General features: G+C 45.8%; 1 protein-coding gene across 2 annotated transcripts in view; it reads right to left on the bottom strand.

The window, feature by feature from the left end:
* EHHADH (enoyl-CoA hydratase and 3-hydroxyacyl CoA dehydrogenase) overlaps positions 1 to 15884 on the bottom strand; it is a 49501-nt gene extending 33617 nt beyond the window's left edge. For both annotated transcript variants that reach the window (XM_034781136.1, XM_034781138.1), the window contains exons 1-2: positions 15812 to 15884; positions 792 to 895 (exon numbers count right to left, since the gene is read on the bottom strand). In XM_034781136.1, the coding sequence (XP_034637027.1) occupies positions 792 to 895; positions 15812 to 15882 (175 nt within the window). In that variant the 5' untranslated portion in view covers positions 15883 to 15884. The remainder of the gene's footprint in view (positions 1 to 791; positions 896 to 15811) is intronic.
* Between the last annotated feature and the right edge of the window lie 1957 nt (positions 15885 to 17841).

Genomic DNA, 17841 nt, shown 5'->3' with positions numbered 1-17841 from the left:
CCACCTGCCTTTCCCAATTCCCCTGCCATCCAGTCCCACTCCACAGGACAGAAAATCCAGGCTGGGCCAAAGCTTCAGGGGGAAACTTCCTAACACACATGGAAATTGAATATAAAACAGGAAATACCATGCTGGGAATTTTGGATGCTGGGATTCTAGATTGGGGAAGCACCGAATGAGGAGAATGAACTCTTAGTTTAGTTGGAGGCTGATCTAAGTGGGTAGAAAGTACATGTAAAGATCTGAGTACCACCTAATGTCTGTAGAGCCCCAATGGGATGAAAACACTTTGGAGAAGATCTGAAGACTACGTAACTATTGCAAGGTCCTGGTTCCTAGAGACACCTATCTATAAGTGCTGAAGGACTGAAGAGATATTTTTTCTTTGTATTTAAATATTGCATATTTTTCAGACATTGGAGTCAATGTTTCTGGTTTATATATAGCCTCTTTTTCTAGCCCATGTTTGTAAACAATAATGTAAACAAATCCTATATTTAATGTTACACAGTGGGAGTGCTGACTACATGTGAAGATGTAAAAAGAATCCTCTGTAGCCTAATTTGGTCTATCTATGAAAAACACTACATTAAAGACACATCTGGTCATTGTTGACTGTTACTGCTAGAATAATGTAAGCATAATAAGACAACAGATCGTGCTGCTACTCTGAAGGATCACAGAATTGTTCACTATGATACTTGTAATTACTGTGGGAAAATTCCCATGGGAGGCTGGAATAATTATTGACTCAATATGTGTGTGTATACTAAATAAAGAGAGAATCTTACCTGCACTGAATGTCCCATTTGTCCCACAAATCACAACAGCTTTCACAGCTGGATCTACATCTGCTTTCTTCACTCCTTGCTCTAAAGCCCGAACAACTGCAGAGCTAAAATAAATCAGAGAACCATCAACTGATACTTACCCACACCAAAAATCTGAGGCGTTCACATCTGGCCTCTTCCTCCTCTCCCCTTCTCTGTGAAGTCCCATAGGGCCCCTCTTCTCCTCCCCTCTTTCCAGGTGATCTCATTGACTCATGCTTACCACCTGTATGCTGATGACTCACAGATCAACCTCTTCACTCTTGAGCAGCCTCCTTCCGTCCAGTTTCACACCTCAGCTTCCCCCTCTGGTCTCTTCATCAACTTAAACCAAGATGAAACTCCTGAACTTTCCTCCCAAGTCCTCCTCACTCCCTCTGCTCAGTCTGTACCATTGACAATGCTGCCATTGATCCTGTCAATCAGGACTGCAACCTGGGGACCCTCTGGAAGCACATGCAATATTTCTCCCCCCAACCACATGGGCTTGGGTAAAGAAACCGAAGGGAGAAGACCGCCAGAGACTGAAGCCAGCAAGACCAGCTTAAACAGGGACCTGTGGATGCTGGTAATTACATCAATATTTTGGACAGTTTTGATGGTGCTCTCTCCCCCCCCCCGGTCCTGTTTGCCTATTTGCTGCAAGCCCTCGTTCACAGTCTCATCTCAGCCCCACTGCACACATGCCCCCTGACCATCAATGTCTCTTCCCCTTCCTTGGTCTTTCCATTTAGACAATCTTTTCCCATCAAAAACCCCACCCGCAAAAAATAAAAAAAATTGTGTAACTCTCATGACATCTGCAGCAATCACTTTGTACATTCTGCCTGGAGTGTCTCTTTGGGGTGTCAGTGCTCTGGGGCAGGAAGTGTCTGTACAGTGCCTACCACAAGTGGGCCCTGTTCTAACACAACTAGTTTTTGTTTTTTTGAGGGGGGAAGGATAGCTCAGTGGTTTGAGCATTGGCCTGCTAAACCCAGGGTTGTGAGTTCAATCCTTGAGGGGACCATTTAGGGATCTGGTGCAAAAATCTGTCTGGGGATTGGTCCTGCTTTGAGCAGGGGGTTGGACTAGATGATCTCCTCAGGTCCCTTCCAACCCTGATATTCTATGAGAAAGAGCAGTGTGTCCCTAAGCACTACTGTGATAAACAAGATTAATAATAATCTCAACTCCAACCTGTCTCTCACCCATGTAGCCAGGCTCCAAACTGAAGGGACATATAAATGGGAAGTAGCCCGGGGCAGCGGACTTATACTGGCTGCTGGGAGGACCCGGCTGGTGTTAAGTATCGGAGGGGTAGCCGTGTTAGTCTGTATCCACAAAAACAACAAGGAGTCTGGTGGCACTTTAAAGACTAACAGATTTATTTGGGCATAAGCTTTCGTGGGTAAAAAATTCTTCAGATGCATGGAGTGAAAATTACAGATACAGGCATAAATATACTGGAGAATGAAGAGAAGGTAGTTACCTTACAAGTGGAGAACCAGTGTTGACAAGGCCAATTCAGTCAGGGTGGATGTGGTCCACTCCCAATAACTGATATAGGTGTTGCTTCCCACAGGGACGTGGAGCGGGAGGGCCCAGGTCTTCCTACCATACCCCCTTAAGGGACAAGGCCCAGGTTCAGGTGGAGAGCTGAAGATTCCTGGCTTAGTGTCAGGAACAGCCACCTCTACTACCCTAAGGGCTGGTCTACACTGGGGGGGGGGGCGATCTAAGATACGCAACTTCAGCTACGCGAATAGCATAGCTGAAGTCGAAATATCTAAGATCGAATTACCTGGGGTCCACACGGCGCGGGATCGACGGCTGCAGCTCCCCTGTCAACTGCACTACCGCCGCTTGCTCTGGTGGAGTTCCGGAGTCGACGGAGAGCGCATTTGGGGATCGATATAGCGCGTCTTAACGAGACGCAATATATCGATCCCGGATAAATAGATTGCTACCTGCCAATATGGCAGGTAGTGAAGACGTACCCTAACAGAGAGCAAAGGGCTGGAAGTCAGGTGTGCTAACTGCTCCACCACCTGGCCCTCCAAGCACCCATCACGCTGTCTACGGTACTATATGTATGACCATCAGCAATTAACAAAGGGCTACATTGCTAATGGCTCTGAAAGCTGAAATCAGATAAGATAATAAAACCAATTTTGCCATGATGCAGGGAAACAGACTAGATGACTCACTAAAGGTTCTTTTCAAAGAATATAATTATACGTAGCTGGATATCAAACCTTTCTAATTCAGCCATTTCATCTTCTATGGGATGAATGCACATTAACAAGTTTTTGTATTAGCCCCTTTGTCATAATAGGTGCTGTGGTGAAAAACAAGACCTCAGGCTTTGTCCTGTGTTGCATCCCTACTCCCATGATATCAACTATGTACCATTTATCTCCTCTACCAGCAGAGCTCTGGACACAGGAGCACCAAATCCAGCCACTGCTGGACAGATTAAATAGAAGAACATAATGAAACACTACTATAATTTGTAAGCAGGGGAAGGGGGAACAAAAACCCACACATATAGTACAAAGTGTGATATTTTATGCACATTCAGTTATTCTTCTGAACATACCGTGTAGAATAAATGCATAGAAGCAGAGAGAAAGTGCCTCTGAGGAAGAGGCATTAAATGTGCTGTAAGCACTTCTGTGCCTGCGGTGCACATATGATCAGCAGTTATAACATACTGAGTGTGCCCAGAAGTGTGGTAAACAAGGAGTTAATTTGCACTGGGGAGAGATTTGGGGGGTTTTATGTAAGCAAGTGTTTGTCACAGGGTACTCCTTCTGCCAAGCCTAGGGAAATCAGTCACTTGAGGCTGATACGAAGGGGCAATTCTACCCTCCATTCCCTGTCTTTCCTATCATAGCCCAACATAGAACTGATTTTCCCAGGGAATAACTGACACTCTGCTAGTACATAATATTTCCTTTCCCCTCACACAGCTTGTAGCTTTCATAAATGGGATTATGCTTTTTTTTTTTTTTTTTTTTTTTTTTTAAAGACTTCTAGCAAGAAAAACCATGTTTACTGAAAGCAGGACAAAGGCCAAGAGCAACACCTAAATCTCCGCTAGCCTCTCACTCCTGTCAGGTCCAGACAACATACTTGCTCCCATGACAGATGCTACAGGCCCAATGTACACAAAGTTAGTCACATGTATCCTTTATTAAAATGTGTTTCCAAAAATACATTACTTACAATGAAGGTTCCTAGAATAAGTAATTATAATAATACACAAGAACATCAGAGTTGAAAAACGAACATAAAAGGAATAGAAGTGGCCAGTTATATTTACACATGTATTTCATTACCATGACAGTATATCCATTCAGTTAACAATGTTGTGAAAATTCACTGTACACATTCCTACAACTTTAACCCTTTCAACACATGCCTATCTAATATATGTCTGTATTTGGCAAAGTTTATATAATGAGAAATACTTTCAGAGAGTTCATAAGGGTGCATGTGGTTGACTGATTGTAGATATATTGGAATGTATATGGTGAATTTTCACTTCACTATTGTTAACTAAATGTATGCCCTGCAAGGTAAGAGAATACTTATGAAGATGACCGTAACATGCTATTCCTATTTCTTTTATGCATAGGGTTTACTTAATTGTTAATTACTAAATGATCTTGTCCTGTATTTTATAAACAGCTTTTATATTATTTCTAGTAGCAATTTCAACTAAGTTAGTTAAGCTTTTTGAGTATGAACTTCATTCAATTTTTTAAAAAGCAGATAAGAAGCCTTGAAGGTTAACTAGGCTGCCTCTTAAAAAAAAAAAAAAAAAACGTGCCAATAACAAAATTTTTCTCTGTCAAACACTTGGTATTCACAAGGTGGGCGCTCCTCTTCTCAGACTTTAGGAGGTTCAGAGCAGAAGGGTTTCCCTTCTGCATACTACTTAACATACACAGAAAGGGAAGAATGGAAGCTGTGCAAAAGTTTAGCTGTCCTCCTGTGAATCTACTAAGATGTGCAACAACTTTGCTGCATGTCTTGCACAACTGTGTATCTAAGGAGGTGCACTGGTGGATTCACAGATGCATAATTTAAGACCACAAAGGACTACTACACACTATGGTAATACAAATAAGAATAATCTAGCCTAGCTCCTGTATATCACATTTCATGCTGTTACCCAACCAAGCCCAATGACTTGTGCTTTGCTAATGCATATCTTCCCCAAAGACAACCAGTCTTGATTTGAAGATATCAAGAAGTGGAGAATCCCCCATTTCATGGGGTAGTTTGTTCCAGTGGTTAATCATCCTCACTATTAAAAAAGTGTGCCTTATTTCCAGTTTGAATTTGTCAGGCTTCAGCTTCCAGCCATTGGTTCTTGTTCTGCCTTTCTCTGCAAGATTAAAGAGCCCATTAGTACCTGGTATTTTCTCCTTGAGAAGGTACCTGTGACATTGCACTCCATATGTTTTAGGGAAATATGCTTATGAGTGTAAATATGATGTAACTGGAATATGCTTTATGCAAAAGGTCTCTTATAAGGTATCGTTACAAGGATTCTAACCTACTGAATATATTCCTCCTATTTGTATGCATGTAACATTCTTGTATCTGAAGCTAGAAATAGAAAATATAACACTGAGGTCTTATTGTAATTATGCAAAGTGTGGGCCATTAATGGTGGTTTAGAATCTTGATGGCTCTCATTTACTAGGACAATTGATTGTATATAGTTTAACTACCTGCAACCTTCCTGGGTTCCTGCAAGCCAGCCCTGGAAGAATGGAGGCTGGGGGTCACACAGGACATGTGAATATGTCACCTGATACTGGAATCCATCTTAAACCTGGTGCTTTTCCATTTAGAAGGAGGGGTGGGGACCCAGAGAGACAAAAGATTTCTGCCTTGGGCCAAAGCTATAAAAAGGGGTGAAACAGGACAGTGGGGTCTGCCAGTGACTTGATAACAGTGAAAACCGCTAGTTTCCACCTAAGATGTCTGTTAAAACTAACAAGGATTGTACCAGGTTAAAGAATTGGGCCCAGATTAGGAAGAAGTCTAGTCTGTGAAAGAAGCTTATTGGAACATCTCTGAGAGTGAGATATTATCTGTAATCAGTTTCTTAATGTATTAGGCTTAGACTTGTGTGTTTTCGCTTTATTTTGCTTGGGGACTTACTTTGTTCTGTCTGTTATTACTTAAAACCACTTAAATCCTACTTTTTATACTTAATAAAATCACTTTTGTTTATTAATTAACCCAGAGTAAGTGATTAATACCTGGGGGAGCAAACAGCTGTGCATCTCTCTCTATCAGTGTTATAGAGGGCGGACAATTTATGAGTTTACCCTGTATAAACTTTATACAGAGTAAAACGGATTTATTTGAGGTTTGGAGCCTATTGGGAACTGGGTGTCTGAGTGTTGGAGATAGATGACCTGCTAAGCAGTTTTTGGTTAAAGTCTGCAGCTTTGGGGGTGTGGACCAGACCTGGGTCTGTGTTGCAGCAGGCTAGCGTGTCTGGCTCAACAAGGCAGGGTTCTGGAGTCCCAAACTGGCAGGAAAAATGTGCTCAGAGGTAATTCCAGCACGCTGGAGGATTCTCTGCACCTTGAGGTCTTTAAACCATGATTTGAGGACTTCAATAACTCAGGCATAGGTTAGGGGTTTGTTACAGGAGTGGGTGGGTGAGATTCTGTGGCCTGCATTGTGCAGGAGGTCAGACTAGATGATCATAATGGTCCCTTCTGACCTTAAAGTCTAGGAGTCTATTCGCATCAAATGGGCAAATACTTCTGGGTCGATCAAACCTCATTTTTCATCAAATGAACTATTAGCCCAGAAAATTTCACCCAGCTCTATTTAAAATGGCCTGGAAGAGGCTTAGGTGGCTGGAAAGATTGGGTAGGAGACATGGTAACTTTATTCTTTAGCTCCCTGCTTCTAGCGGAGGGCAACAAAAATGATTAGGGGGCTGGAGCACATGATTTATGAGGAGAGGCTGAGGGAACTGGGGTTATTTAGTCTGCAGAGGAGAAGAGTGAGGAGGGATTTGATAGCAGCCTTCAACTATCTGAAGGGGGTTCCAAAGAGGATGGAGCTAGGCTGTTCTCAGTGGTGGCAGATGACAGAACAAGAAGCAATGGTCTCAAGTTGCAGTGGGGGAGGTCTAGGTTGGATGTTAGGAAACACTATTTCACTAGGAGGGTGGTGAAGCACTGGAATGGGTTACCTAGCGAGGTGGTGGAATCTTCATCCTTAGAGGTTTATAAAATCTGGCTTGACAAAGCCCTGGCTGGGATGATTTAGTTGGGGTTGGTCCTGCTTTGAGCAGGGGTTTGGACTAGATGACCTCCTGAGGTCCCTTCCAACCCTGATATTCTATGATTCTATACGTCAGGTGACAGTCCCAAGGGGGTCTCTGTAACCAAACCCATCACAGTACCTGTCATAAACATACAGCTCAGGGTAGCATAAAATCCCTCCTTTACCTGTAAGGGGTTAAGAAGCTCAAATAACCTGGTTGGCACCTGACCAAAAGGACCAATAAGGAAAGAAGATACTTTCAAATCTCGGGGGGTAGGGGGAGGCTTTGTTTATGCTTTTTTGTGTGTGTGTTCCCTCTTGAGACAAAGAGAGAGACCAAGCAGGTAATCCAGCTCCTACTAAAATGATACATCTAAAATTCCAGAAATTGTAAGTAATAGCAAGGAAATGAGTTAGATTATCTTTTGTTTTAGCTTGTGAATTTTCCCTATGCTAAGAAGGAGGTTTATTCCTTTTTTGTAACTTTAAAATTAAGCCTAGGGGGGAATCCTCTGTGTTTTAAATCTTTTTATTACCCTGTGAAATTACCTTCCATTCTGATTTTACAGAGGTGCTTCTTTTACTTTTTTTTTTTTTTTTTAATAAAGTTCTTCTTTTAAGAACCTGATTGGTTTTTAGTGTCCTAAAAACTCAAGGGTCTGGTCTGTGCTCACCTTGTTAGCCTATTTGGTTGGTATATTATTCTCAAGCCTCCCCAGGAAAGGGGGTGTAAGGACTTGGGGGAGATATTTTGGGGGGATAGGGCTCCAAGTGGCCCCTCCCTCAATGTTTGTTTAAATCACTTGGTGGTGGCAGCAATACGGTCCAAGGACAAGGAAAGGAATTTGTGCCTTGGTGAAATGTTTAACCTAACCTGGTGGAATATAAGTTTAGGGGGTCTTTCATGCGGGTCCCCACATCTGTACCCCAAAGTTCAGAGTGGGGAGGGAACCCAGACAGTACCTATACACTGTTATCAAATCACTGCTCAATCTTCTTTCTGATAAACCAAAGCGATTGAGCTCGTTCAGTCTCACTGTAAGACATCTTCTCCAGTGCTCAAATCATTTCTGTAACTCTTTTCTGCAGTGTCTCCATTTTATCAACATCCCTTTTCAAATGTGAACACTCTCTATGGAATCCCAGTATCAGTTGCAGAGCTATTCTCTTGTGGATAAGAAGATCTGGCTCCAATTTTTGTCAGGATGATTTTCTGACAAAAAAAGACCCTTTTTGCAAAATGGATATTTTCCATTTTGCTGAAAATTTTTTCCATGGAGGTAAATTAAAATGACAGCACTCTGCTGCAGGCAGTAAATGAAATTGACAGATGGCTGCCAAGGTTCTGGGGCCAAAAAGGCACAGAGACAGGGCACTCAGCCTCCCTGCCTAGCTCTATGGAGTTTGACAGGCACAGAGCTGGGGTGCTCAGCTCCTGTGGCTCCAGGGTTGGAAGGAAGGCGGGAGGCTGAGCATGCTAGCTCTCTGGCTCTCAGGCAGCCAGGCAGGAAGGCTCCTGTCAATTAAGTAAAACTGACAAGAACATGCCAGGCGGGCAGCTGGGAAATTCCATTTTGGTTCTCCCAAAATGAAATTTTCCATGAATTTGTTTCCAGCAAAATAATTTGATTTTTTGGTGTCTCATCCTAGTTCAGGACAAATTCCTCCCTCCCCCCCCCAACCAAAAAAACACACACACACAAAAAAAACCACCTGTAAAGTATTTTTCAGGCATTTCTATTTTCTGACCAGCTCTTCTCTTAAAGTTCAGCAAGGAGAAATTGCAAAAAGTCCCCTTTGCTGCAAAGTTCCTGAGCTGCACAGACGACAGGAATCTAGAGTTCCTGAGCTGAAAGAGAAAGGGGCACTCAGACATCTGATATTTAAAAGGCACTGTAGGAAAGACATCTGCCCATCTCAGTTCTGCTGCAGGGTGTAGTCTCTGTTGTTGTCCTGCAAAGTTCCTGAGCTCTGCACAAGGGAAGAACCTCTGATACTTTGGAGGAAAGCAGTTACAGAGCCTCCTCCCTCCAGAAAAGCCCAGGTTCCTCTTCCACCCTGTACATTTTAAGAGGCTAAGTACACTTTCCCCTGAACTCTCAGGAAAGCAGCAGCAGCTACAGAACCAGGCCAGTGAGGGGGAAGTGCTGCATCTGAGCAACTTCTACTGACTTCTGTGGGAGTTTGTTGGTGTAAGGGGACTGTTGCCTCCTTACTACCACTCAGGGGTGTGTTTTGGTTGGCTAGCTCCCAGCACTAAAAGGGGAGGGGTCGATAGGAAATCAGGACCCTGAGACTGACAGTCCCCAGGAACAATGGCGAGAGGCCAATGCTCCAGGTCAGCCTGATTGACAGGGCGGGCAGGCTAATCAGCATGACAGAGGCCAGGGTGGGCCCCGTCCTCCATGTGAGCTGGAATTGCCTGGGTCAGACTGAGTGGGGCCGAGCTAAGGAGAAAGCAGGGGCCCAAGCTGAGCTGGAGAGCAGAACCGTGCCAGATCCAGAGGGGCCAGAGGCGCAGCCACAGAGCCAGAGACGCCGCCCAGGGAGAGCAGATCCTGTGCTGGGAGCAGAGCTGCAACCACAGAGCCAGAGACGCCGCCCAAGGAGAGCAGATCCTGTGCTGGGAGCAGAGCTGCAGCCACAGAGCCAGGTGTGGTGAGCAACTGGGGCCAGCCAAGGGGGACCTTGGGCAAAGGACCCAGCACAGAAAGACACCCCTAGCCAAGGGCCCTTGCAGGCCAGACCGGGAGGGGGAGCATAACCTGACGGGGAGCTGATGCTGGGAAGAAGGGTCCCACCACTCAAAGCCCGGAGGTGTGTGGCCACCACCATTGCAAGAGTCCAACCCGCAGCATACCTGCAGCATAGCCAGGGCCTGCGAAGGAGGCCTGGGACCTACAAGGAACAGACTGTGAACTGCCCTGACGTTCCAGAGACATTGTTTGTAATGTTCCCTGCCACAGAGCGGGGTGATGTGTTTTCCTTTAACTTTTCCCATTTTTTCTTATGTTTTTTTTAATTAATTGTTAATTAAACAACTTGTATTTGCTTTAATTTGTATGAAATGATCCGTGGGTCAGGGAGGTGCCCAGTGCAAAGAGAGTACCCCGGAGTGGGGACCCCTAGCCCCTGTCCTGGGTGACCACAGCAGGGTCGGGGGGTCGAGACCCCCAGGAATTCTGGGCCCAGCCTTGTCGGGGTTTACAAGGACTCTGCCAGACAGAAGAGTGGAAGGGGAGACCTCAAGGGCAGGGAGGCCTCTGGGTAAAGGAAGTGGGAGTGAGGACTCAGATCCTTTCGCTAGCCCACTTCACCGGGGTAGTGCAGAAGCCAGGAAAGTTCCCCACAATAGCGGGACCATTCCCCCGCTTACATTCATATGCAGGAGCTGCAAAATTGGGCCTGGAGGAGCCCTGCTTCTGCCCAATACACTACCTTCCAAGCCTCTGATTAGTTACATTTCTTTCTCATACTCACCTCTAAAACTGATATATTTATTAATTTGAGAGAGAATGTTTCATCTGTAGACTTCTCTGACAATCCTGGAATCTTATTATATAGATTATATATATTCCAAATATTTATCTGTCAATCTGAAGCCTAGAAAACCTGAGTCAATATGAGGCAAAGGAAACAGCTACAAGCATGATTAAGGGTTCTTCTTTTTTAGAATATCATCTGGTTGAATCATCATTAGGACTCACAGTCTGTTACCACCCAATTAAGTTCTCACCCATTTTCGGCTTTACAAATCGTACCCTTAGGACGACCTGTGCTTTCACCTAGTACAGAATAAAAAGCTCTAGGCCCCTTCGACATAAAATATAAATATCAATAATTCCCTTCATTTTTTACTAAATTGCACAAATTCCATCCCATCTAATTGCCCCAACCAACAAACCCACAGTCAGAAGTTGAAACAATCACCCTTTCCCAATCATTTAACCCTGATGACTCAACAACCTTTACAGGCACTCAGGAAAAGAGATGTGCTTTACAGTGTGCCCCACAAGCCATCAAGTTCAGGCTGTTTTGAACCTAGGAGGGGGAACAAGTTCCAAAGCCACAGGGACCCCAAAGAGAATGCTCTCCCAAGAGCACTCATTAATATGGTAAACACAGTAATAATTTTATTTTAAACTAATATATGCACAAGATCAGTTTAGATCTACATCAACCAACAGATCTGTGTGTTTCAACAAAAACATTTGCAGATTAAGGGAATAAAAAAAAAGTTGGCCATCAAAATTAGAACCTCAAAAAGTAGACCTTTTAAAATTCCTTCAAAGTCCTAAACATATTTAATTTCCAGAATATTGTGCATTCTAAAAGTGGGTGGTATTATTTTGGATATGAAACACATTTATTTTCATCCCTAACAAAGAAAACTGAAACTTCACTTTGAAAATCTCAGAGAAAAATTTAGTTGATGATGATACTCAAGTTCTTGTGCTTCTTTAAGACAGATTGGGCTCCCTCCTGCTTTACGCAGACTCCCAAAAACATATGTGTGCCATAGGTGCTGGAACTAGGGTGGCGGGTGTGTGTGTGTGTGTGTGCTCCAGCACCTCATGACTTAAAGTGGTTTCCATCATATACAAGGTTTACAGTTTGTTTCAATGGCTCTCAGAATTTGTTCCAGCACCCCAATGTGTGCTCCTGTTTCTTTGTATCAAAATGCTGAAGGACTGTACACATTTGAGTTAATTTCATGGACGATTATAGTACCTGTGATTAGATGTTCGGCTACGTGTGTGTGTTCTCCCTGTGTGCTGCCCCAGCTCTGTGCAGACAGCCGGCATGGCAGACCTCAAGCGAATCACCCAATGACCACAAGATCCATTAAGGTATGAAGGCACCGGGCCAGGTTTATTGTTAACAAAGCACAGTAATAGCACCTGGCAGATTCTACGAGGATACTAAGACATCAAGGGAGGCGGGTATCATAGGCTGGAGGAGGCTGAGCCCACCCAAACAGCCACCTGTGGCCTTGCCCACACTCCACCCCAAGTTCCCCTCCTGCTTCCCGTTCTGCAGGCAACTCTTCCTGTGTGCCATGCCCCAGCTGGGGTTGGCACTGGGGCTGCGCTGCGCTGCCCGCCCTCCCGGCGCTGCAGGACTGGGGAGGCTTGGACCACATTGCTGGGCCTCCCGGCACTCCAGGGCTGAGGCCGCGCCTCCCGGCACTCTGGGGGTGGAGCCGTGCTGCCCGGCCTCCCAGCATTGGGCCATGCTGCCCAGCCTCCCAGCACTGCGGGGATGAGGGCACTAGCCTAGGGTGGGGGCCAGCCAGCGGTTGCAAAGGGGGGACTCTGGGCTCTGTCAGGGCACACAAAAGGGGCAGAGTCTTGGGCAGAAGGAGCGGGGTAGGAGCTAGCCTCCCCGAGCCAGTGGTTCACACGCTGCCCATGTAAGACATATATGCCCATGACAATGGACGCAGCTCAGTGAATGGCGACACTTTCCATTCCCCCCTCAGCTGGACAAAGATACTCCCCCGAGATACATCTTTATACCCTGATACAAACAAGTTACGTACTGCCTCTGACATCGTTACTGCCCCTGACGTGGCTAGTTATCACCCACCACCTTGTACATGTTGGTTCGATTAAAACATCTTTATTGTGTACAGTACTGACCTTATCTTTTAAAAGGGGTCAGTGTGTTCCTGTTATCCTTGGGGAATGTTTTTGTACCATCCTTGGTATCAGGATAGCGTAGTACCACTTGACATCAGGGATGTGTTTGCGTGAGTACGCTATGCTTAGTACTTCTTAGGAATGTGCATTTCTGCACTATCAGCCCTGTTTTGCCAGATTCTGTGAGCAGGACCTGCCTCATACCAGGCCTCTGATACAAGGGCTTATGTCTCAGGTAGGGTGACCAGATGTCCTGATTTTATAGGGACAGTCCCGATATTTAGGGCTTTTTCTTATATAAGCTCCTATTACCCCCCACCCAGTCCAGATTTTTCACACTTGCTGTCTGGTTTCAGAGTAGCAGCCGTGTTAGTCTGTATCCGCAAAAAGAACAGGAGTACTTGTGGCACCTTAGAGACTAACAAATTTATTAGAGCATAAGCTTTCGTGGACTACAGCCCACTTCTTCGGATGCATATAGAATGGAACATATATTGAGGAGATATATATACACACATACAGAGAGCATGAACAGGTGGGAGTTGTCTTACCAACTCTGAGAGGCCAATTAAGTAAGAGAAAAAAAAATACTTTTGAAGTGATAATCGAGATAGCCCAGTACAGACAGTTTGATAAGAAGTGTGAGAATACTTATAAGGGGAGATAGATTCAATGTTTGTAATGGCTCAGCCATTCCCAGTCCTTATTCAATCCTGAGTTGATTGTATCTAGTTTGCATATCAATTCCAGCTCAGCAGTCTCTCCTTGGAGTCTGTTTTTGAAGTTTTTCTGTTGTAAGATAGCCACCCGCAGGTCTGACATTGAATGGCCAGACAGGTTAAAGTGTTCTCCCACTGGTTTTTAAGTATTATGATTCCTGATGTCAGATTTGTGTCCATTAATTCTTTTGTGTAGAGACTGTCCGGTTTGGCCAATGTACATGGCAGAGGGGCATTGCTGGCACATATCACATTGATAGATGTGCAGGTGAACGAGCCCCTAATGGTATGGCTGATGTGATTAGGTCCTATGATGATGTCACTTGAATAGATATGTGGACAGAGTTGGCATCGGGCTTTGTTACAAGGATAGGTTCCTGGGTCAGTGGTTTTGTTCAGTGATGTGTGGTTGCTGGTGAGTATTTGCTTTAGGTTGGGGAGTTGTCTGTAAGCGAGGACAGGTCTGTCTCCCAAGATCTGTGAGAGTAAAGGATCATCTTTCAGGATAGGCTGTAGATCTCTGATGATGTGCTGGAGAGGTTTTAGTTGGGGGCTGAAGGTGACAGCTAGTGGTGTTCTGTTATTTTCTTTGTTGGGCCTGTCTTGTAGGAGGTGACTTCTGGGTACTCGTCTGGCTCTGTCAATCTGTTTTTTCACTTCAGCAGGTGGGTATTGTAGTTTTAAGAACGCTTGATAGAGATCTTGTAGGTGCTTGTCTCTAGCTGAGGGGTTGGAGCAAATGCGGTTATATCTTAGAGCTTGGCTGTAGACAATGGATCGTGTGGTATGTCCTGGATGGAAGCTGGAGGCATGTAGGTAAGTGTAGTGGTCAGTAGGTTTCCGGTATAGGGTGGTATTTATGTGACCATCGCTTATTAGCACAGTAGTGTCCAGGAAATGGACCGCTTGTGTGGATTGATCTAGGCTGAGGTTGATGAGGTATTCTATTTGCTACCCAAGATCCATAAACCTGGAAATTCTGGACGCCCCATCATCTCAGGCATTGGCACCCTAACATCAGGCTTGTCTGGTTATGTGGACTCTCTCCTCAGACCCTACGCTACCAGCACTCCCATCTATCTTCGAGACACCACTGACTTCCTGAGGAAACTACAATCCATCAGTGATCTTCCAGAAAACACCATCCTGGCCACTATGGACGTAGAAGCCCTCTACACCAATATTCCACACAGAGATGGACTATAAGCTATCAGGAACAGTATCCCCGATAATGTCACAGCTAACCTGGTGGCTGAACGTTGTGACTTTGTCCTCACCCACAACTATTTCACATTTGGGGACAATATATACCTTCAACAGAAAAACTTCAAAAACAGACTCCAAGGAGAGACTGCTGAGCTGGAATTGATATGCAAACTAGACACAATCAACAAAGGATTGAATAAGGACTGGGAATGGCTGAGCCATTACAAACATTGATCTATCTCCCCTTGTAAGTATTCTCACACTTCTTATCAAACTGTCTGTACTGGGCTATCTCGATTATCACTTCAAAAGTTTTTTTTTTTCTCTTACTTAATTGGCCTCTCAGAGTTGGTAAGACAACTCCCACCTGTTTATGCTCTCTGTATGTGTGTATATATATCTCCTCAATATTTATTCCACTCTGTATGCATCCGAAGAAGTGGGCTGTAGTCCACGAAAGCTTATGCTCTAATAAATTTGTTAGTCTCTAAGCTGCCACAAGTACTCCTGTTCTACTTGCTGTCTGGTCACCCTAGTCTCAGGCTCTCTTCCTACTACAGTACCCACATGGGGAACTTTTTTTTTTTTAAATAATTCAATTGACTTTTACTGCATTATAAAGTAAGCAGGTTAATGTTTAGACAAACAACCAGCTAATTCTGCAGCATTGCTAAATTCGCATCCAGTGCCAGGGTTCTGTTAAGCCAGGGCCAGAGTACAGTGTCATTGTATCTCTGCACGTCCATGCACCCACCCGGGTGTGTGTGTCCGAACGGGGCACACCCCGCACGGCGCTACTGGAGTTCGGCCGCCGAACCCCGGCCTGTCCCTGCCGCGGCCGGAGCTGTGCGGCGGGAGGTGCTGGAGCCCAGCCACAGGCGAGGTGCATGGGCGGGCGGAGATGCCAGCTTTGCCCTCCACCGCACAGGCTCAGCAGGAAACAAGGGGTGCCCCGCTGCCCTTCCCGGCGCTGCAGCGCGCCCCCGCACCCCCAGGAGCTGCTGCCGGGCTCCCGCACTCAGGGGGCAGTGAGTGCAGGCTCCCCGAGTGCGAACGGGAGGGGGCCGGGGAGCGCCCGAGCTCCCCCAGTGCGGGGCGGGGGGCAGGAAGCCCCGGCTGTTACCTCAGCGTGTTGAGCGGGGGGTTGTTCAGGCGGATCACGGCCGCGGCCCCGCGTGCATACTGCTGCGCCATCCCCGCTGCGAGCGGCCTGGACTGTGCCCGGGGCGGGGCGATCCGGCGTCCCCTGGCGGCTGCGGCAAAGCGCCGGAGAGCGCCCGTGTGCTGCCAGCGACCGGCCGCAAGGCACCTCCCCCTCCGGAGCACCCCCCCGCAGGATACAGCCCTCCCCCCCAGCACCCCGCCGCTAGGCACGTCCCCCATCCCCCCGCAGCACACAGCACCACAGGGTACATGCCCCCTCCCCAGTTCACACTGCCACTGCTACAACCCCCCAGCATTGAGAGACAGTCACCCCTCCCAGAGCACATCTCCATTATATACCCCCACCCAAAAAACAGCAGCCATTGGGTACAATGCTCCCGCAGAGCACATAATTGCCCCACCCTAAAGCATACCGGCCTCCAGACCGGACAAACCACCGCCCCAGCACACTGCAACTGGCTCCATCCACCTCCCCAATCCAGAGCACACTGCTATCGGGTACAACCCCTCCCCCACCCAGGAGAGACATGCGCCACTCCATCACGCCATGTATTCCTTGTGTCCCTAGACCTGTGCTGGTAAAGTAGGTGGCTGAATCTGTGGAGAAAAGGGTTTTCTGTGTATAGAGACCATAAGAACCTGGAATATATACGTAGGGCCAAACTCTTAAACCTGTCACAGCTTCGATGGACGCTGTTTTTCTCACAATTCAATTTCATTATCACCTATTGCCCGGAATCCAAAAATTGCAAGGCAGACACCCTGTCCAAAAGATATGATTCTAGTCCATGAGGTCCCACCCTCATTCTCAAATCGCTGAACTGTCTTAGTGCAGCTCATCAGCAGGATATACTCTGAAACCTACTTGGGAAGGTGGCAAAACAGTGTAGGTTGGAAAGTATGATTCTTTCATATGGAAATGATGCAACTCTTAATTGTGAATATGGCATCTGGACACTATACCAAGAAGGGCACATTAGAAATACATAGATGAGGTACAGATAACCCTCTGGTACAAAGCAACAACACACATTCACCCTGTAAAGAAATAGATACCCAGCATAGAATAACACTGTGCTCTGAATGAGGCAGGGATCCTCCCCTCCCCACCTAGGCACATAGCAGTGAAATACAGACACACATGTATGTATAACAACAAAAAGGGCACAAAATAATGAGATGCAAACCCTTCCCTCTCCCACCACTGGTAAAGAGCAATGAGATACACACTATCCAGCAGGTATAGACCAATGAGACATGGGCACAGAACAATAAACTACAGAATCCTCTGAGGCACAGAATCATGAGATACAGTTCTCCTCCCCAGCACCGCCAAAGAAGATAGACTTCACTCCCCAGACATCATACTATATGGACCTCCTGGTAGAACAGTGAGATAGCAACCTGCACCCTAAAAAGAGCACCATAAGATACAGACCTCTCCTGCTACAGTGCAACGAGCTATGGAAACCACTCCTGAGGTTGAAAGCAATATGATAATATATTCCCACCTCTGGCATAGAGCAATGAGATAGTGACCTCACTTTTCCTCTCAAAAGAACAGACCAGAGATCGGGTACAGGCATAAAGCACTGAAATATTGATCCTCACGTAATCACAAGGCAATGATATCCATACCCCGCCCTCTACTCAGGCCCAATACAATGAGATAAAATCCCTTCAGCTCCTAGAACAAAGTTGTATGATATGGATCCCTCCCTCCCAGCACAGAACCTACCAATATGGACTCCTACCTTAGGCACAGAGATATGAGAGCTGATGCTCTGCATTCCCTACCTTTCCTATCTCCCACTCTACATGCTGCAGGTGTTTTTCAAGTTTAAATAGTTAACAAAAGTCACCAGTTCAAATTAAGCATCTTAGTGGTTGCCAGAATCATAGCTTAATTGTTGCTGTTTTTTTGTATGTACCCGTTGCTACAGGTGATTTCAAAGTTCTGAAATATTTGAGTGGTTTCAGTGCAGCACC

Source organism: Trachemys scripta, chromosome 9 (assembly GCF_013100865.1).
Source record: "Trachemys scripta elegans isolate TJP31775 chromosome 9, CAS_Tse_1.0, whole genome shotgun sequence".
Classification (NCBI taxonomy): domain Eukaryota; kingdom Metazoa; phylum Chordata; order Testudines; family Emydidae; genus Trachemys; species Trachemys scripta.
The sequence above is the reverse complement of the archived record's forward strand: the minus strand, read 5'-3'. Positions and strand labels throughout refer to the sequence as shown.